This window comes from Podarcis raffonei, chromosome 14, assembly GCF_027172205.1.
Source record: "Podarcis raffonei isolate rPodRaf1 chromosome 14, rPodRaf1.pri, whole genome shotgun sequence".
NCBI classification, from domain to species: Eukaryota; Metazoa; Chordata; class Lepidosauria; order Squamata; family Lacertidae; genus Podarcis; species Podarcis raffonei.
The window spans coordinates 29,202,576-29,223,292 of record NC_070615.1 but is presented as its reverse complement, the minus strand read 5'-3'; the positions used below and the strand labels follow the sequence as shown (position 1 = coordinate 29,223,292).

The 20,717-nt window shown below is 47.5% G+C and overlaps 1 protein-coding gene across 3 annotated transcripts in view; it reads left to right on the top strand.

Annotated features, from left to right (window-relative positions):
* Positions 1 to 8,670, top strand: part of RBBP6 (RB binding protein 6, ubiquitin ligase) — a 29,387-nt gene extending 20,717 nt beyond the window's left edge. Inside the window, exons 12-17 of one of the 3 annotated variants that reach the window (XM_053366180.1) lie at positions 25 to 103; positions 193 to 250; positions 1,908 to 2,273; positions 2,633 to 2,734; positions 3,779 to 5,524; positions 6,930 to 8,670. In XM_053366180.1, coding sequence (XP_053222155.1) covers positions 25 to 103; positions 193 to 250; positions 1,908 to 2,273; positions 2,633 to 2,734; positions 3,779 to 5,524; positions 6,930 to 8,481 — 3,903 coding nt within the window. In that variant the 3' untranslated portion in view covers positions 8,482 to 8,670. The remainder of the gene's footprint in view (positions 1 to 24; positions 104 to 192; positions 251 to 1,907; positions 2,274 to 2,632; positions 2,735 to 3,778; positions 5,525 to 6,929) is intronic. The other 2 variants (XM_053366182.1, XM_053366181.1) reach the window with 2 other exon arrangements.
* The last annotated feature ends 12,047 nt before the right edge of the window (positions 8,671 to 20,717 follow it).

Sequence of the window (20,717 nt, the reverse complement as noted above, 5' to 3'; positions counted from 1 at the left end):
TTCTGTTCCTCTTCCTTTCTGCAGGGCTATCAGGTTCCTGTTCTTGGGCAGCCAGCTTTGCCAGGACAGCTGGGCTGTCATGGGCATTCAATACCCACCATGGGTAAGTGGTACAACTTTGCTCTTGGCTATTTTTTGCAATAGGCCTGCCATCTACATTTAATAAGCAACTTCTTCCCCTTTTCAACATAGGTCAACCGATGAGAACTAATCCTGTTCGCTCTGCAGGCAATAGGTCAGGCTGGGAGCCGTAAGTATACCTCCAAAACATATTTTTTGTATCTTAGGTAGTAAGTTTAGAACATGATATGCACATTAAACAGCTTGATATGCATAGAGAGGCTTTTTTAAAAGTTGCTGGTTAAAGGATCTAGTTTGGTATCGAGCAACACTCTAACCTCACTCCATTTTTCAAAGTGTCAAACTGTTCTCAGGATCCGGGGACACCTTTAAAGTCCTAGATTAGAAATAAATATGATTGATTTCAAAATAACTCCAGTTTATTATAAAAAATAATATTTATCGATACTGCATTCCAGAAAAATAGAGCTGTATCCAACGATTGAAACAACTTATGCTTGTGCAGTGGACCTTCTCTTTCTGCTGCAGCCCCACCCCCGAATCTGCTCTGGGGGTTCCCCAATACCCCATGGCAGGTTTGGGAAAAGATGTTGGGGGCGCTTGTGAGGAGGAGAGAGGGAAGTTCTGTTTCACAAGTGGAAGTTATTCAACTCAACACAGTTGAATACAAACTCTTATCTAGTCCAAAAGCTATTGGGGATACATTGAACCCCACAATGTCTACCCAAATTGCTCATTGAGCTATCGGTAAGCCCTAGAGGAGAAAACAGAAGAGATGCATAAATGAAATACTGAACTTTTAACAGAAGATGAACTAGAACCCAAGCAAGGCCTAGTAGGTTTTTTCTTACAAATGATAAATCAGTGTTGAAAGCCAGCTTATAGGAGAACTAACTGCTTAAGATAAGATTCATTCCTGTGATTTAGTGGACCCCTGCAATACTTTGTTCTGGGGCTTTGTACACACAGGAATGTGCAGAAAAACTGGACAGAAGATGTACTCCAGTGCGCTGAACACTAAAGTTATTTTACCTACCCTGTTTTGATAAGTTGCTGGGGATAGAATAGGCCCCAGTTAGTGAGTAGTTTCACTTTCCCATTCATTTCAACAGGGTAAATCAGCCTCTGACAACTTAGTAAATTAACAATTTTAAAAATAATTGAAAGGAGGCAGGGAGCAAAATGAGATGTTACAGGACAACTGACTCCATAATTGCTGAGGAATATGTGGAGTAGGTTTGCAAAACATTTTATATCATATTTGCAGCAGTTGCTGGTACCAACATCAACATCATTAGCTGCCATTGGGCTAAAATAGGTAGTTTTTAGCACAGGGTGAGGGCCGGGGTTTCAAATTGCCAGGCAGCAGAATTTAGATTGCTTGAAGGCACCCTCAAGTTTTTGAATTGCAAACCATAGGCAGAGGGTAGAGAAATCCAAACCCTGACAGGTCTGTATTAGACATACTGTGCTAGGTATCCTTTTTTAACATCTACAAAATGCCAGTGTACAAAAGAAATGCAGTTGTGATGGGGATGCTGGATGGCAGGCATTTAAAACAGCAGCAGTAGCAGATTAACTAATGTTCATGAAAGGCTTGGAGGAGGAAAACTGTGGTAAGTGTTGTGTGTGACAGGGAGGGCTCTTGGGAGGATCTGTTGAACCGGCAGTGCTGAGGGGGAGCAAAAGAACAGTTTAGACTGGGTAGGCTGTAAGACTGAGGATGGGCAGTTACTGCAGAGGGGTGCTATCCATTTCACGTTTCTCTCTTGAGAACAAGGGGCAAGTGTAACACTCAGTGACAACGTGTTTTTGGGTTTCTTTAGAAGTTCAAACCGAGGACGCCCGCATAGTGACCGTACACAAAGGACTCAGGCCCCAACACTGCCAGCATCAACACCAGTCTTTGTTTCCGTGCCTCCTCCTCCCCTGTATCCTCCTCCTCCCCATGCACTTCCTCTTCCACCGGGGGTACCTCCACCACAGTTTCCTCCTCAGTTTCCACCTGGTCAGCCTCCACCTGCTGGGTACACTGTCCCCCCTCCGGGATACCCCCCAGCTCCAGCAAACATATCAACACCTTGGGTACCAACACCAGTACCAACGGCTCATTCAAATGCCATCCCAACGACACAAGCACCTCCTCTCTCTAGGGAGGAGTTTTACAGAGAACAGCGGAGACTTAAAGAGGAGTAAGTATTTGGCTCTGAATGAAGTTCCGTTATATTTCATTCTTCTGTTTCCGTAGAATATCAGACTGCAAAACTATGCTAAAAATGCGTCTGCCGTAAGCAAAAATGACATATAACGTGAGATTTCAAATGTTGGTTTTCACCAATAAAAATAATCCTTCAGATCTCAAACCCAGAAAACTGTAATTCTAACAAAATGCCATGAAGCATCTCTTGGAAACCTGCGTTGCTTTTTGCTTTGTTGTAGCATGTTCACATCTCAGTTGCATGCAGAGTCCTTTTTTGAGTGGTGTGGTTCTCTTAATGCCGCCTTTAACATTGCCCAATGACCTGACATCACGATCTCTCACTTTTGACAGGGAAAAGAAAAAGTCAAAGCTTGATGAGTTTACAAATGATTTTGCTAAGGAACTGATGGAATATAAAAAAATCCAGAAGGAACGCAGGCGCTCTTATTCCCGGTAATTGTTTTTATTGTGCCTGTATAGATGAGCCGGAACAAAATCCCCCGTTCATTTCACCTTGCAGATCCCCTATTCAGTCCCTGGCATCATATCTAGTTTTTGGGTCTTATGTAGTACAGAGATGGGGAAAGATGCTACCACTCAGTGCCAATGGTACTGGGCAAGGTGGGCTAACAGTGAGACATAGCATGGCTTATTGCCGGTACAGGGAACCTCTGGCCCTCCAGATAATGCTGAAGTACATCTCCCATCAGCCCCTCAGCAAGCATAACCAGTGGCCAGGGATGATGGGTGTTGTAGTTCAGCAATATCTGGAGGGCCAACGGTTCCCCAAACCTGGCTTACTATGTTCATAGGCATTTTTCCTATGAAGACTAATGCAGGATACAGATTTGCATCTGTTGCCCTACATTTCAACCTTGATGCTAACTGCAGTCAATGAGATACAACTTCTTTTCCCCAATATTCAGAGGAACAACATGCTCTGAATTTGCTAAGGCTTTGAAAGAAATATTGTTTTGGATTTTTAAGGGTTAAATAGTTCCTGGGCTATTTTGGGAATGCACACAAAATTTCCAGTAGTAGCTTTCTGTGAAAGTAAACTCTGAAATAAAGCCTAATGATTGTCTGCAGACCAAATAATTTCTGGATACTCTGTTAGCTAGTCACATAGTGCATGAAAATGTTTCCCAAAGAGGAGCTGTCACCATCAGCTGGTGAATTGCTTCTTAAATATTGGGTGTACAAAAGCAATTTGTGATAACTTACTTGGTGCAGAGTGAGGAGCTATTCTTCATTGACAATAGTGATAATAATAAAGCTGTAAAAGTCCCACTGAGCTTGAATGAGTTGTTCGGGGTGCCCAGAAGAGCTCTGTGCACTGTCTCCTTCTAGGTATCTGCAGTGACTGCTTCATAACAGATTCTGTGACAAAAAAGGGAATGCTCTTCACTGTGGTTGTGCCACATAATTTGTACAAAAGTGAAGAGGCTACAGTTACACATCTTTCCTTCCCCCTCCCCCTTTGCTTTGTTTCTTAAGGTCCAAATCGCCATACAGTGCATCTTCATACTCAAGAAGTTCCTATACGTACTCCAAGTCCCGATCTGGCTCATCTCGTTCTCGATCCTATTCTCGGTCATTCAGCCGTTCCCATTCCCGCTCCTACTCACGATCTCCGCCATACCCACGAAGGGGCAGGGGGAAGAGTCGGAACTACCGTTCCAGGTCAAGATCCCACGGCTATCACCGCTCAAGATCCAGGTCACCCCCCTACAGAAGGTATCATTCTCGATCGAGGTCTCCAGTTTACAGAGCCCAGTCCCCAAACAAACGCCCTGTTCAGCAGGCAGAAGGGGAAAGGGAATACTTCGGCCGATACCGAGAAATTCCACCTTACGACATGAAAGCGTACTATGGCAGATCTGTGGATATGAGAGACCCATTTGAGAAAGAGAGATTCCGGGAGTGGGAGACCTACCGGGAGTGGTACGAGAAATACTACAAGGGCTACACAGCTGGAGCCCAGCCCAGGCCTTTGCTTAACAGGGAGAACTTCTCCCCAGAGCGCTTTGGTCCTCCTGGCCCTAGGCGAGAGAATTCCCCATACGTTCGGGGCCGTAGAGACGATTACCCTGGAGGGCTGGGCCATCGGAATCGGAATGTAGGTACTGGCTTCTCTGAGAAGCTTCCAAGTAGAGAGGGCCATGGCATGAAAGAGGTGGCCAAACTGAAAGACAAGGAGGTTGAGATCCCACCAGGCGACGTGAAGGGAAACAAACACAAGAAGCACCGCAAGAGAAGGAAGGGGGACGAGGGTGAAGGCTTCCCCAATGCTGACCTGTTGGAAGGCTCGCGGAAGCCACGGGATCCTGCCCCTGGGGAAGAGGGCAGCAAGCCTGACCCACTCTTCATGCTCCCAAGCAGGGATGATGCTACTCCTGTCCGAGATGAGCCAATGGAAGCAGATTCCGTTGCCTTCAAACCCACTTCTGACAAGGAAAGGAAAGAGAAGCCAAAGGCAAAAGCCGAGAAGACAAAGCGAAAAGCAGAAGGCAATGCCACTACCAGGAAAGAGGTGCAAGTGAAGCCAGCTAAAGCACCCCAAGAGAAAGTGGAGGCAGATCGTGAAAAATCCCCCCGGGCAGAACCTGCGAAAAAAGCCAAGGAGGAGTTGCCAAAGGCTGATCCTATTAAGTCAGTGTCCTCTCAGAAAGATGAGAAGGCACTTGGTACGCCACGCAAGGTTCATCCCCGAAGCTCAAAAGAGCATCCAGAAACCAGATCAACCAAGGAGGAGAAGGCCAAGAAAGATCCCCCCAAGGAAGTCAAGCAAGAGAAGCAATCGAGTAAGGAGGAGAAGTCAAAGAAGCCTGTGGACAAGAACAAGCCTGTGGATGCAAAGCCAGAGAAAAGGAAAAGGAAAACCGAGGAAAAAGGAGACAAAGATCACGAAACGCCGTCGTTAAAAATGTCCAAACCTGACATTGTAGAGTCAAAACCGTTGCCAAAGGGGAAAACTGAGCCAGAGGGTGAAAAAGCAGAGAGGACCCCTGAAAAGGACAAAGCTGTTCTGCCAGTTGCTCCTGCAAAAAAGATTAAGCTGAACCGAGAAACTGGCAAGAAGATTGCCAGTGTTGAAAATGTCCCCCCAGTGAAGGAGGCTCTAGCCGAGAAGCCTGAGCCACCCCCCAGCAGCAAAGGGAAACAAGAGAAGGCGAAAGGGAAGCTGAGGAGGAAAGCCGCAGCTGCCGATGGATCTGGTCTGATGCTGGTTGATTATACCAGGTACCTCCTGATTAAAACTTAAAAATTAATTTCACTTCCTGTCCATGTCATGTTGAGTACTGCCTCCTTTCTTAGGCTTTGATTTGGCCTCTCTTAAACCCATGTGTGAGTAGAAGATAAGTAGCTGACGTTGGCTGGTCTGGATCTTTTGTCCTATGGACAAGCCAGATCAATCCCTGTGATATAGATCAGTTGCCCTCCAGTCCCAAGCAGTCCAGATTAAGTCATGACCTTTTAATTTCCCTTCTAGCATGAAGTTTTTTATGAAGCAATTTGCCCACCTTTCCTTGAAGTCTGGGCTGTGTCGGTTATTTTGTGCCTGTGGCTAGGTAAAGTGCACTTGCCATTGGCCCTGGGTAGCCCATTGGAAATCTCACTTCAGCATTTTCCATCGAGGGGAAGGAATCATTGCCTGATGTGGCTTACTAGTGTTAATTTATCAGTGCTACTCTGTGATCTGTGGGTGAGGGGGCCGTTCAGAGTTCCTCATTTGCCCTGGAGGCCCATTACCCCCCGTCGTCGTCATACCCACCTGTCACTTAATATCATTTGATGTCAGGTGAGCAAAGTGCCCTCATGACAGGTGGGGAAAATAGCCTAATCGGCTGTGTCAGGCAATGATTATTTTCCTTTGGTGGAAAATGCTAAAATAAGACCTGCAAGGGGTCACCCATGCTTGATGGGAAGGCTACATCTGGATTTAGATCCACTCAGGAGCTCCTGATTGAAGTTCCCAAGCAGACCTAATGTCTGCTGAAAGCAGTACAGTTTTATATTCCATGCCAAATGCAAAGAAACAATTGGGAGCCTCTGCAAGAACCACTTGCATTTGGCACTGTTTCAGTTTGGCACTGAGTGCCCACTATGCTACTTTTGGCCAGGTTAGATCCACTCCAGTGGATCTGATCTGGCAGCATGGCTAGCATTCCTTGCCGCATTTTAACAACATTGAATGCATGGCACGCTCGCAAAAGAACAATCCCGCCTGCCAAGCGTGGCCTGCAGAAGGTTTGCCATAGCTGAATCCAGCCCACTGTGTCAACAAGGTTCCCTGCGCCTTTTGTTGTCAAACAGAAATCTCTTGAGTCACGACAGCCCCTCTCTCTAAAGTGTAGGCTGTGAAGAATTAAGGCTTGGTTACTAAGTTTAGTTTTCTGTAGTGGGAAAATGCACATGTAGCCTGGAAAGGGGGGGTGGGACTCTGGACCCCAACATTTCTGAGGGAAAAAATAAACCCCAGGCCAGTTCCTTGATGCAAGGGCAGTTTTCTATGTGAAAATAAAATAGAAAAGTGGGGCTTTTAGCCCTGCAAAATAATGAATATCCCCACAATCTAAATTTGGAATGAAATTATGTTGCTTTGATGTCTTCCTTAATAGGCTGTCTTTGGTTTTTCCTTCCTTAGCACCAGCTCTGCTGGAGGAAGCCCTGTGAGAAAGTCAGAAGATAAGCTGGACATGAAGCGAACTGTCATCAAGACCATGGAAGAGTACAACAATGACATAACAGCCCCTGCCGAAGATGTCATCATCATGATCCAAGTTCCTCAGTCCAAGTGGGATAAAGACGATTTCGACTCTGAGGAGGAAGAAGAGGAGGAGGACGTTAAATCTGTGCAAGTTCCCTCTGCAGCTGGGAAGCCCTCGAGTGTCGTCAAGAATGTCAGCACAAAGCCATCCAACTCCCTCAAACACAGTGAAAAGGATCCTGAAAGTTCACAGCCTGAGTCCAAAAACTCCAAAACAGTGTTATTGTCCAATGAGAAAGGGAAACTCAAAGAGAGGGATCACACTGCATCTGACAAAGACTCTTCTGAGAAAAGGAAGAGTGGCACTCAACAGGAGAAGGAGCGCTCCGAACGCAGTGCTGAACAAGGCAATGCAAAGAACTGCTCTTCTAACTCTTCCAAAGAGGCCAGGTCTTCAGATAAACATGAAGCTGCCTATGGGTCCTCTGGGAAGGATTTCACTCCTAACTGGGACAAAAAGTCTGACTATGACAGCAGCAGTAGCAGAGACTATTCTGGTTCCAAGCGAAGAGAGGAAAGGAGCGATCTGGCACGGAAAAAGGTCTCTCCTCCTCGCAGCCGTGATTCTGCCACCTCTGGACAAAAAAACAAGGCCAGGGATGAGCGAACGGAGCAGCCCAAAAAGGAGGCTGGGGACTCAAAGCGCGGCAGTTACAGCCCTCCAAGGGACCGGAGGCCAAATGACCACAAAGCTCCTTACGACTCCAGGCGTTCTGCAGAACAACACAAGTCCCAGGAGAGAAGTTCGGGCAAGGAGAGAGAGAAACGCCCGTCCTCTGAGACTACCTGGAGCAACAAGGAGAGGGTGGCAGGTGGGAACAGGTCCTTGCACCGGCGCTGCTCACCAGAGGCAAGAGAGCCAGGGACAACGGTGCCGAATGACAAGGGCACCACCAAGCCGAAGCCACTGCCCAGCCACTCTGCCCGCCTCTCGTCTGACCCAACGAGGGAGACCGACGAGGCAGCTTTCGTCCCAGACTACAATGAGAGTGACAGCGACAGCAACGTCTCTACAAAGCAAGAGGACTCCCCTGGAAGAGCCACTCAGGAGGGGAAGGATAAGGCCCCCGAGAACAGTAAGCCTAAGGAGGGAGCGGTGGGGGCAGCAGTCTTGGCCCCCGCAGTTGGCGGGAGCCAGAGCCAGAGCAGCCCCAGCATCAGCCGCAGCCAGAGCCCTTCCGAGAGCCAAGGCCGGAGCCGCAGCAGCAGCGCCAGCTTGGCTGACAGCCAGGACAGCAAGAAGAAGCGGAAGAAGAAGGACAAGAAGAAGCACAAGAAGCACAAAAAGCATAAGAAGCACAAGAAGCACGGCGGGACAGAGTCGGAGGCAGAGCGGAGCCAAAAACACAAACACAAGAAGAAGAAGTCGAAGAAGAACAAGGAGAAGGAGAAAGGAGACGACCAAAAAGTTAAGGTGGCCCCCCTCTAGGGCGGAGGGCGGGGCAGAGGGTGGACCGACCTACAGAGGGACTGAGTCGCCTGTGTGAAATTTTGTTATAATGTAAACAAATGAGAGCCTTGTAAATAATGCCATGACGGGCCCTGTGCTGCACTTACACAATTGCTGCTTGATTTGATTTTTACATCAGAGCTTTATAAAGTGAACATTTTGTACAGACTTGTGAGTTGTGACCATGTGATATGGGGGAGGGAGGTGGGTTTTTTATTTAATTTTATTTTTATTTGGGGGGGGGACTCTTAACCACCATTAAAATAGTTTGGGTGGTGTTTACTGTACTGTGAAAAAAATTCACACTTAATTTTTTTTTTTAAATTGCCTGTCAGGAAAAAGAAGGGCTGATATCGGTTCTAAAATATCAGCCAGAGGACTTGTGGAATGCATTACAGCCCTGTTCTGTTACTTTTGGATTACAATAAAAAGAATTCATTAAACTTTATAATCAATGTGTTAGATTTGCAGCACCAGCTTTAATCAGGCAGGGAAGGGAAGGTGACCCTCACCTCCCCAATGAGCTCTACCCTTCATGAGAAATTGTCTGTCTCTGACAGAACTTATTGGTTTAACACAGAGAATGTTAAACTGGAGGGTGGGTGGCTAGGAAGCTCTGTGAGCATTAATCTTTGAAAGCAGTCAAGTTCGCTCTTCCATGTAGAGAACTTGGACTAATAAATGCATCATCCTAGGAGGCTGCGTGCTTAAAGCAGCACTCCTCGAGCCTGTGGGGGTGGGCTCCCTTTGGGGACCTGAACACGATGTGTGACCCCTTGCCATTGGACCCATATTGGTCCACATTTTGACGCATAGTGAGGATGGTGGTTAGGGTAAACTGGTTTAAATGGAAGCTGGCTGATTCAAGGTTACATGACAGCCAGCAATAATTGCCTCAGGCAGGATTCCAGACTGTCACAGGGCCCTTTAGCTTGGTGAGTAACAACCCAAACCCTATGCTCTGCTAAGCAGCCAGAGCAGGTGGCTGGGGCTCATTCTGTGCAGCTAGCCAGCATTGGCTCCTGCCAGCAATTTGGGAGAGTCATTTCAGCCTTTCATTGTCAGCACTGTCAGTTGTCAATTCTGTCAGACTTAAGATTTTTGGAGGGGAAATTGTTTTTTTGAAATTGGCATGTTTTATTGCCTCAAAAGGTTAAACACCAAGTAAGGAGTTCCTGTTTTTAATAAGAAAAATATATATCCTGCAGCATTAAATTGCAATGCTAGATTTTTAATGCCTCCAAATTTCAGGTAAAATCATGGAATGGTGCTGTCAGTTGAACATGAAATTTTCTCTGACACTTTGGAGAGTGGGTGCTACATTGCTCCTGCCCTCCTCAGTGGGCCAAAGAAAGTCCTAATATTCTTCCACGGTGTTAGAGCAAGCAGATAAAAAGGTACAACTCTAACTTGGCTGTTTCACATTAGTACTTGGCTGTGATTCCCTCCGTTTTCCTAGCACTACACATGGTTGCAAAGTGGTCACTGGGAGTTTCCACAAGAGGTATTAAACAAAAGAGGAGCTTGCTGGATCAGGCCAATGGCCCATCCAGTCCAGCACCCTATTCTCACAGTGGCTAACCAGTTGCCTCTGTGGGAAGCCCACAAGCAAGACCTGAGTGCAGCACCTCTTTCCCCAATTGCATTTTCTAGCACCTGCCATTATTGCCTCTTAATAGTGGAGGTAGCACAGACCCCTTGTGACTTGTAGCCATTGATAGCCTTCATCTCTGTGAATATGTCTAGATCACCTTTAAAGCCACTGAGGTTGGTGGTGGCCATCACTAGTTCTTATGGGAGCAAATTGACATAGGTAGACACTGTTCTGTGAAAGGCTGTTGAAAGATGGACTCCAGTACTCCTGCCACAGGTGATCTAGACATAATTCACAGAGGAGAATATGGCTATCAATGGTTACAAGGGGTGTGTGCTACCCTCCACTATTAGAGGCAGTAATGATCACAGAAAGGAGGTGAAACACTTACCTTTTTTTATACGTACGCTGTGATCCTGTTACTGCAGCCTCAGCTTTCATTAACATTTCTGAAAGACTTTTCACATGTACTGCTGCCAAGTTAGGACTCCCTCATCCGACTTACAGTTGTGACTTTGGTGCCGAAACACAAGGCTACCTTTCATCTCTGGAATTTCATCTCAGTTTCAGCACAGCTTTCCAACCTGCCAAGTTCATTTTCATCCTTGATTTTGTCTTTGGTGGTTCCCCTCACAACTTTGTGTCATTTGCAGATTTGATGAGCTCCCGTATGCCTTTGCCACCACAAATTTATAAATACATTTACCAGCTCAGGACCTAGGCCAGAGCCTGGTGGCGTTCCAGATGAGACAGCTCTCCAGGTGGATGTAAGCCATTAATGGGTACTCTGGTGCTGTTGTTCAACCAACTGCAGATCCACCTAACAGTAGCTTCATCCTGCCCATACTTTAACCATTGGTCAAAAATACTATCATGAGAGAATTTATCATATGCTGTTTTGCAACCAAGTTATACTGTCTACCACATTTCCATGAACTACTAAGTTAGTAGCTAAGATAAAATTGATTTGGCATGTCTTGTCCTTCAGATAGACCCTCACTGGTTTAGTAATAAAACTTCATTTCCCATGTTTTGAAGGGGCAGGTATATGTTTTTTTCTCCCATATCAGTTTTGTCCTAACAGTCAAGTTATGTTTGGACCTGGGTATATGAAATTCAGAGTTCCACTCACCCTTAACATTTCAACACCACCTTGAGCAATTCATCCAAGGCTGTTGGAGAAGCCCAAACATCAATAACGCTTCAGAACATACTGGGGTATCTCTTAAAGTTGGTTGCTTAAGGATATTCACTTAAATGTGGCTTCTTAAAAGTGGCATCCCATTATGCTGAGAACTACAACCCTCTTCAACAACAACTCTCCGGTTCAGTGTTTTGGATTTGGTTCCTCCCTATCTGAGATGCTCAGCATGTTAACAGTTTTTCATTTAGCTGAGCCTTTTAATTTCCCCATTAAGGGATCTGAGCTCTGCATGCTGCCTTGATTAAGGAGAGGGAAATTGCCATTTATAGACTACCATTTATGTTGACTTTAAAACTTGGGTATTTTGCGCAGTACTGGAGAACTGCTTCTCTCTCAAACTGACGGTCCTTAGAATCATGGAACAATGCCTCCTCGGACCACTTCAAGGGCCACCACATTCTCAGTATGCCAAGAAGAGATCCATTGGAAGCCAGAATTGGACTTCCCTGCAGGCAGAGTGTTGGGTGGGCTGGAGAGGAGCTGGCTTGTTTAGACAGGCTCCCCCATGTACAGTAAGGCAGGGAAGAGGCTGCTTAGTAGGTGTGAGTTTACAGGTTCATCTCTTCCCCTTGCCCCAACTTTCTAATTACACAGGGTACTTGGCTATTCCTCTGTAGTTAATGATGGGAAATAGGCCTCCTTTGGGGGACCCAAACTGCTTAGGCAGTGAAAATGTATAGCACTTGATAGCTGTGGTTGCAGGCATCTCTGCTGTGACAGAGCTACACATAGACAATTGTTAACTTTACAGCTCATAAGCTCATCTGTATTATTGCAATGGGCCTATAAACACACAAAACTTTTCAAATACTCAGAATACACTGAATTTCCAGATTTCTATGCAAAAATAATTACTGCTCCAGATGTTTTAGACTACAGCTCAGTCCTGCCCTGGGCCATCTCACAACACCATAATATCCATTGTAACCAAGGAACTAACATCAGAAAAACAGCAGCACAGAAGTCAGGACACCAGACACTGAAAGAAAGAGTCGGCCTGGGTGAACAGAGCAGTCAGCCTTGCCCAGCCAGACACCCTCCAGATGGGAGAGGGTTGGTTGTATGTTGCCTCCTGTGAATATCACCTGAGGAAGCTCCCTTACACTTGAGTCAGACTGTTGGTACATCCAGCTCATTACTGTCTACACAGACTGGCAGCAGCTCTCTTAAGGTTTCGGAGAGGGGACTTTCCCACCCGCACCTGGAGATGCCAGGGAATTGACCTGGGACCTTCTGCACACCAAGCAGGTGTTCATCATTGAGTTGAGATCCTAGTTCTAGTGGTTTTGAACAAAGGCCTGATTTAAACAGGATTACAGCATTGGCCCATCTAGCTCATTACTGACTAGTGGTGGCTGTCCAGGTTTTCAGGCAGGGACATTCCCTGCCCTATCTGCAGGTGCCACCAGCAGGGATCCAACCTGGGGCTGTCTGTGTGTAAAGTGGATGCTCTGGCCTCCGGTTTTCCTGCAGCCAAACTCAACTTTCTTCGGATTTCCTTGTGCTCCACCACTCAAGGGCATTCACTGTGTAGCAACCAACCTGGCAGTTTTCCAGTGCCGCCCGCCCGCCCTTCTTCTGGCCTGCTCATTTCCAGAGAGACAGAGCAGCTCATCTTGGCTGGTTGCAGTGCCAGGTTCCTCTCTGTTCTTGTGGATGCCGCGTGCCACTTCCCAGGCTCCGGGGAGCCGGTGGCACCTCGCCCAGATGGCATCTCTCTCAGTCTCAAGGAGGTAGCGGAGCGCCGAGGAAGCTGCCTGCCACTGGCATCCTCCACAAGGGACAAAGCTCAGGCAAGTTGCCTCCCAGGAAAAGAGGGAGGGAAGGCACTTCATGTGCCAAGGTGCCATCTGGAGGGTCTCCTTGGCCTACTTGAATGCCTCCGTGCCTGGCACCAGCCGTGGATCCCTTTGTGCTGCAGAGAGCCAGTGGGGGGTGCAGCCCGAGACTTCTCCGGCATCATTCGTTGGCCTGCCTCTCCTTGTGCCAGCAGAGCAGGTAGGAAGCAAGCCCACCCCTTTTCTCCCCATTAATTGGGGGCACAGGCTGCCCTCAGCCATTGTGCACCAACTCTGGCTCACTTAATGGTCCTGATTGCATTTGCAGCCCACCTTTTTCTCCAAAGAGCTCAAGGTGGCATAGATAGTTCTCCCCCCCCCCCAAAAAAAATCATTTAATCCCCACAACAACCCTTTGAGGTAGGTTAGGCTAAGAGGGAAGGACTGGCCCAAGGATGCCCAGTGAGCTTCATGGCTGAGTGGGGATATGAACCCTGGTCTCCCAGGTCCTAGACCGGGGTCCCCAAATTAAGTCCGGCCCGCGGGACTCATTTATCTGGCCCACAGTGACCCCCCACCGCCCGCTGCTGTTGTTCGCTCTTACTGGCGCTGTGCTGTGCGGCTGCCCACTTCCGGGTTGGAGGAGCACAGGAAATAGCTTATGCACATGCGCAAGCATTATTTGCGCATGCACAAGCATTATTTCCGGTGCACATCCGGGTTGGAGGAGGCCCATGCACATGTGCCCAAGCTATTTCCTGTGCTCCTCCGACCCGGAAGTGCAGCAGAAATAGTGTGTGTGCACGCGTATGGGCATGCGCTCCCCCGCCCTCCGGCCCGCCGCGCGATCGGCACTGGAGACATTGGCCTGAGGCGTAGTAAGTTTGCTGACCCCTGTCCTAGACCAACACTCCTCCCCACTACACCACACTGGCTCTCAAAAAGCTCAAGGCCTATGAAAATCTGAGTGTTTGCATTCATTCCTTCATTCATCCATCCATTACATTTCATAGAATCATAGGATTGTAGCGTTGAGAGAGATGCAAAGGGCCATCTAGTCTAACCCCCTGCAATGCAGGAATCATTCCTTTTTGCTCCAATGAGCACAAGGTTCTCTTTCCCCTTCAGTGAATCTTCACAACAACCCCATGAGGTAGGTGACACTGAGAGGCAGTGACTGGCTCAAGGTTGTCCAGTGAGCTTCATGACCAAGTGGGGATTTGAACTCTGGTTTCTCCCAGGCCCTAGTCCAACACTAACCCAGGCATCCTCAAACTTGGCCGCCAGCTGTTTTGGGACTACAATTCCCATCATCCCTGAGCACTGGTCCTGTTAGCTAGGGATGATGGGAGTTGTAGTTCCAAAACATCTGGAGGGCAGAGTTTGGGGGTGCCTGCTCTAACCGATACACCACATTGGTGGTCAACTCTAGACTGTGACAAGGATTTGTTACCCCTACCTGTTGGGTGGCTGCCCTAGGTGGCAAGGAAATTACCCAACACTGTGGTCCCTGACCCCAAGAGGATTCGGTGCCTTGACTGGGAATGCAGGTCTTGCACCAAGAATCACCTCCTGGCTAACCCTCCCTCTGCTGCTTTTGGGCCTCTGGTTTCTGCCTGCAATGCAGCTCCTATTGATTCTTCCCTTAGGCTATTCTGGCTGTTCTCCAGCCAATCTGCTCAGCTGCTCTTGGACCCAGTTCAGTCTTGTCAGTCTGCGATTGCTCATCTCCTGTCTTGACTTGATTTGGCCCTAGACTACAGTGTCGATCTGGGAAAGATTCCAGGACCCAGTGCCGCAAGTCCATCCCAATTCAGACTTCTGGCTCCCATTCCCACCAGCCCACTGTTTCAGAGCCATGTGTGTTCTGTGATTCTGCACAGTAGTCTGGGATGAAGAGTAACATGCTTGGATCCTGATAAATTCAGCATTTAATTCCCTCCCCGCCAGCAAGTTGCTAGTGCATATGACTGCCAAGTAGGTCCAGATGAAAACGCAGAAGCTGATGAAATCTATCCAATTTGGTTTCTCTCATTTTTCCAGTCTCAAATTCAGTTCTGCATATCAATGTGTGGGGTTTATTTAAAAAAATGTCATTTTGAAAATTCATCAGCTTTTTAGTGTGAATTTCTCCTAATATGCATGATAGTCTATGAAACTGCCTGATATAATGGCTTTTGTGTGTTAGTTTCACTAATACAGTTGTAACTTGATTGCCAAACGCCCTGGAACTTGGACATTTTGGCTCCCAAACACCGCAAACCCGGAAGTGATTGTTCCAGTTTGCGTACGTTCTTTTGGAACCTGAACGTCCGACGGGGCTTCCTGCAGCCAATCAGAAGCCGCGATTTGGTTTTCAAAAGTTTTGGAAGTCAAACGGACTTCTGAAACGGATTCCGTTCGACTTCCAAGGTAGGACTGTATATGCATATTTATGCACACATAACCCCAGTATACACATTTATGAGTACCTTACTGGGCTGGAGAACTGCATTGCAAAATTCAGAGAAGTACAAATTTCTAAAGGTGGTTGTGTTTTGGATGACATGCTGTTTTGGGAAGTGTAAATTGGGTATGTTTGCCTTTAAGTGCAAACTGAAGTTAATAGCTCCCCTATCCCTACTTGCCCATCTCAAGTAGCAATACTCTTCTTTCTTTCTTTCTTTCTTTCTTTCTTTCTTTCTTTCTTTCTTTCTTTCTAATGTTTGGGATGTTGCACTACTAAAGGTAAAGGTAAAGGTACCCCTGCCCGTACGGGCCAGTCGTGTCCGACTCTAGGGTTGTGCGCCCATCTCACTTAAGAGGCCGGGGGCCAGTGCTGTCCGCAGACACTTCCGGGTCACGTGGCCAGCGTGACAAGCTGCATCTGGCGAGCCAGCGCAGCACACGGAAACGCCGTTTACCTTCCCGCTAGTAAGCGGTCCCTATTTATCTACTTGCACCCAGGGGTGCTTTCGAACTGCTAGGTTGGCAGGCGCTGGGGCGCACCCCGCCGCGGGGATTCGAACCGCCGACCTGACGATCGGCAAGTCCTAGGCGCTGAGGTTTTACCCACAGAGCCACCCGCGTCCCCATTGCACTACTACTAGCTCCCTATTTCTTAAAGTTGCACAGTTCCATCTTCTGGGGGGAGTGGGAATAGATCAGGATTTAGCCTCAATCAGTGTTGGGGGCTCAGGCAGGGGGCGGAACCAGGTTTCTCCCAACCATCTCTTTGTTCTCGTCTTTAAGAAACGCTCTCAAGCACTGTGGATCTCCACAGCCGTCTCTAATATGCATGGCTTTAAGATTTTAAGTCATCGCTGTTGTTTTTGTAATTGGGTGGTAGCGCTGTTCAGCCTTGTTGGAGATGGCTGCGAGTTGCCTCTCGCAATTAGTCATTAGGACGAGTTGCCCGCGCACCTTGAGATGCAGGACAGGGAAGCCTGGCGGTGGTTATGAGTTATGCTTCCCCCGGTCTCCTTTGTGACAGATTCCAGCTTGAGAGAGCCACAACCCTGCAGACGGACGGCAGAGGCGTCAGATTTGCGATTAACAAAGGAGGCTATTCAAATAGAGTTGGCACTGGTCCAGGTTGCGGTTTATGAGAAATCGAAGGCGCGGGTATTAAATATTCATAGGCAGGTTCATTGGCATTTAGCTGGCTTTCTTCTTCTTCTTCTTCTTTTTCCTCGCAACCCCCCCTCCCCTGCTCGCCTGCCCACCCCCTCAGGAACAATTGCTTAATTGCAAAGGTTAAATGAAAGCTTCTGCAATGAATTCATTCACTGAGACGTTAAAATCCAGGCACATTTTTGGGGGTTTTTTTTGGGGGGGGGGGTTGCCATGTGACTAGTGACCTTGATCACATGACAGCCCAGACTGGTGCTAAAGGCAGCATGTGACCCTAAGAAGCTATGTGAGCTTTAAAAAAAAATTAAATACAAAAATATCGGGAATTCTGTCCTTCCTCCCTTCACCTGCTGTTGCAATAGTTCATTTCCTCCCCAGTTCTGAGTTCCTGGAAAGACCACCTGGGCATAGTAAATCCTGCCTGCCCAGCCCCCTCCCTCCGCCATGAGACTCCTGCCCCCCCTCCCTCTCCCTGCGTGTTACACCGCCCTGTTTGGTAAGTTAACAGATACTTTGAGCAATTAATTTGCGCAGCATTTCCCAGAGTAACTCATTAGCATGCACACTGCACAGCCGGCGTGGAGGCTGCCCGACAATGCCTGGTGCGCCAGCGCCACTGCAGAGGGTGCCTTGTTCCGTGTGCTTTGCCTGCCGGCTGCCGTTGCAGCTCCAGCTCGGGGGTGGCGGCGGCGGGGGAAGGGGGCTTCCTGCGAATGCCTTTTTCTGTTCATCCGCTGGTTTGAGAAATGCTCTCTGCAGCCCCAGTGCCTGAATTGGTGCAAGCAGTGGGGCTATCGCCCCGTGCTTGGCACCTTGTTGTGCTTGGAGAGTCTGAGCCTCTCGAAAGAATTTTGGAGGGTGGCCAGCCAGGAGCCCTGGTTTGCACCCAAAGGGTGGTTGTTCATCCAAGTGGCGGCTTCTGCAGCTGGGGGTGAATTGTTCTGATTGCAGGCGGGGGGATAATTTCCCTCTCCCTCTCCCCAAAGAGGGATGTCACTTTCAAGACGCTTCAGCGTCAAAGCTTGCCAGTACCCAAAAAGCAAGCTGGCATCCCGGCACTCAGTCTTTTGTGATGTTCAGGGACGGCTCCACTTGCTCTTCTGCAGTTTTTAGCCGTTCGGAACTGATCTTGCCCTCAGATCGCAGGCTGGGCTTGCAAAGACAAGCAGTCCAAAATTTAAGAGGAGGCAGGACACCCCGCGCTCTCTCTCTCTCTCCAGGTCAGCAGACTGGCCCTTCATTAGGATGCAATGCCATTGTCGTCACCGTGGAGATGGTGGGAGGGGACTTGGGCGGGGGTGTCCGGCTGACTTAGCATGTGGTGTGGTTGGTAGCCATGCTCAGAGAAGAAGGATTTGAGGCAGTGAATGATTGCCCCCATCCCAACATCCAGCTTTTGTTTCATTGTCAACAGAGAAAACTGGAAAAAGAAATTTCATCGGTTATGTTCAAGAACATTGCCTACCTCCTTGGGAACAAAGATGGTGCATACATTTGCATCTCATTTTAGCAATAGTGGTGAACTTCGGGCTTCCACCTCACAAGAGGGGTGGCTTCTACAGCTGTGTAATAAGAAAGGGGGCAGGTCGGTGTTTATAGAGGGGGTTATTCATTTTATTCTGAATGCAAAAGAGTTCCTCTTTCTGGATGAAAATGTTCCTCCCAGGTGATGCTTAGGTTAGTGGGAGGAGATGGAAAAGAGAAAGCATTGCAATGGGAAAGCAGACTTCATTCAAAATACGTTTGGGTGAGCACCAACCACACAATTAAGTTTGGATCCCAATTTAGCACTTTGGAAAGCAACTTGCCTCAGTCCAAGGCACTTCGGAATCTGCCCAATTCAGTTCAGAACTGCCAAGGTCTCTTTTGCTTCCCTCTCTTTCGGTACTTCAATTTTAAAAATAAAATAAAATAGATAATCCCCTTTTGGCAGAAGTGGCTGAAATTTGCAGGCTTATTAGCTGTTGCATAGGGGGTCAAAACTACCACACTTCAAGTAAATTTGTCCTGGGGCTTTTTGTCCTGGGCACCTTTAAAGTTTTTCTTTTAAGAATGATCTATAATTTTCATTACTTTTGTAGGCAAGGTTGCCCCAGCTGAGGGCATCAATCCTGCCAAATTTCAAAATAACTGCAGTGCTCATTCCCACAATGGCAGCAATTTAAGTTTTAGTGCGAGTAAAAAATTGAACCACTCTGTCTCCTTGCTTTGTGGGCAATTGGACTGAAAATTCCAAGCACAAGTGGGGTAGCCCAGGGTAAGAAAATTGCCAAATAGCAAATAAATAGGTCCAAGGCTTTTTTTGCTAGGCAGCTTTAAAGTTGATTTTAGGATGAGAAGATCAAGGATGGGAATTTGCTTCCTGGGTAAAATAATTCCCTCTCATTACAAGTTGGATTCGTGAGGAACATTGTAAGCTGCATTATACCAAGTCAGACTTACCCCTGGTCCATCTGACTCAGTGCTGCCTACACTGACTGACAGCTTCTCTGTAGGGTTCTAGGCCTGGACAGGGGGTTTCCTGGCCCTACTTGAAGATGCTGAGGACTTTCTGCATGCCAAGCAAGTGCTCTGCCACTAACCTACAGCCCTTCTCAACAGAGCCCTCCATCCACCCTCTCCCCACGCTGGCTCTCTATTCCTCCATCACCCTACCCTGAGCTCATGGCATTATGAGAGGTGCCAGAGCTGAGCTCCTGAAAAAAGCCCTGGATTTACCACCACAAGATACAGGGATGGCCACCAATTTGGATGACCTTAAAGAGGGATTAGACAAATTCCCAATAGTGGAGGCAGGATGCCTCTGAGTAATATCAGTTGCTGGGGGTGATGGGGTTGAGGGGGTCCACTCCTCACTGGTAAACTCCTTTTCTTTCTCTAATGGACTTTGCTTTAATGGGGGTGTTTATTATATATTTTAATTATGGGTGGCTGCAATTTTACATTTGGTTACATTCCTCTTATTTTGAGGTTGGCCTACAGTTGCTTGTGAAACTCCTTGGTATTTTTTCCTGAAAGGTGGCATATACATTATTATTATTAAGAAGAAGAAGAAGAAGAAGAAGAAGAAGAAAAGTGTGGTGCAGTGGTTAGAGTCAGATGCAACTTTGAGTCTGAAGACCAGAGTTCAAATCCCCACTTAGCCAGTCTTTGGGGCCACTCAGTCCCTCTCAGCCTAACCCTATTACAGTGGTACCTCAGGTTAAGTACTTAATTCGTTCCGGAGGTCTGTTCTTAACCTGAAACTGTTCTTAACTTGAAGCACCACTTTAGCTAATGGGGCCTCCCGCTGCCGCTGCGCCGCCGGAGCACAATTTCTGTTCTCATCCTGAAGCAAAGTTCTTAACCTGAAGCACTATTTCTGGGTTAGCGGAGTCTGTAACCTGAAGTGTATGTAACCTGAAGCGTATACCACTGTATTATGGAGAGGCAGGACCGCTTCCTTGAGAACAGCTCTAGGGGAAAATATACAAAATATACAAAAGCAGAGATTACTGCATTTATTTCCCCTAAGCCCAAAGCACCAGATCTTTCACAGAACCTCTTGAATAGTCTTTACAGAAACATAACTTAGCCAGGCAAGCGTAGCACTGGGGAAAGCTTTTGGTGAACAATTCTAGTCTTTTAAAACCAATGAAGCCAAATTTCCAAAATGGGAAGAATGTTGTTGGGGCAAAAGGGCAAGGCAACACAGAGACAGGTTTGCAAATAAAAGTAATAAAGTCGGTCTAATATAGCTAGTTATATGTTACCTGCTTTAGTGGAGTCTTGGTCTTCAGAGCATGTGCAGACTTCCTTGTAGAAGAGAAGTTCTGAGAGAAAGCATCTTTGGACTCCCAGTTCAATGTTTCTGGGAAGACCAAAGCTGATGCCTTGGGCCACCTAGGCCAGTGTTGTCTACACTGACAGCAGCTCCCCAGGGTTTGAGGCAGAGTTTCCTTCCAGCCGCACCTGGATATTGAAGCTGGGACTTTCTGCATGCTCTGCCACTGAGCTTTGACCCTTCTCTGGATGACTGAATAGTAAA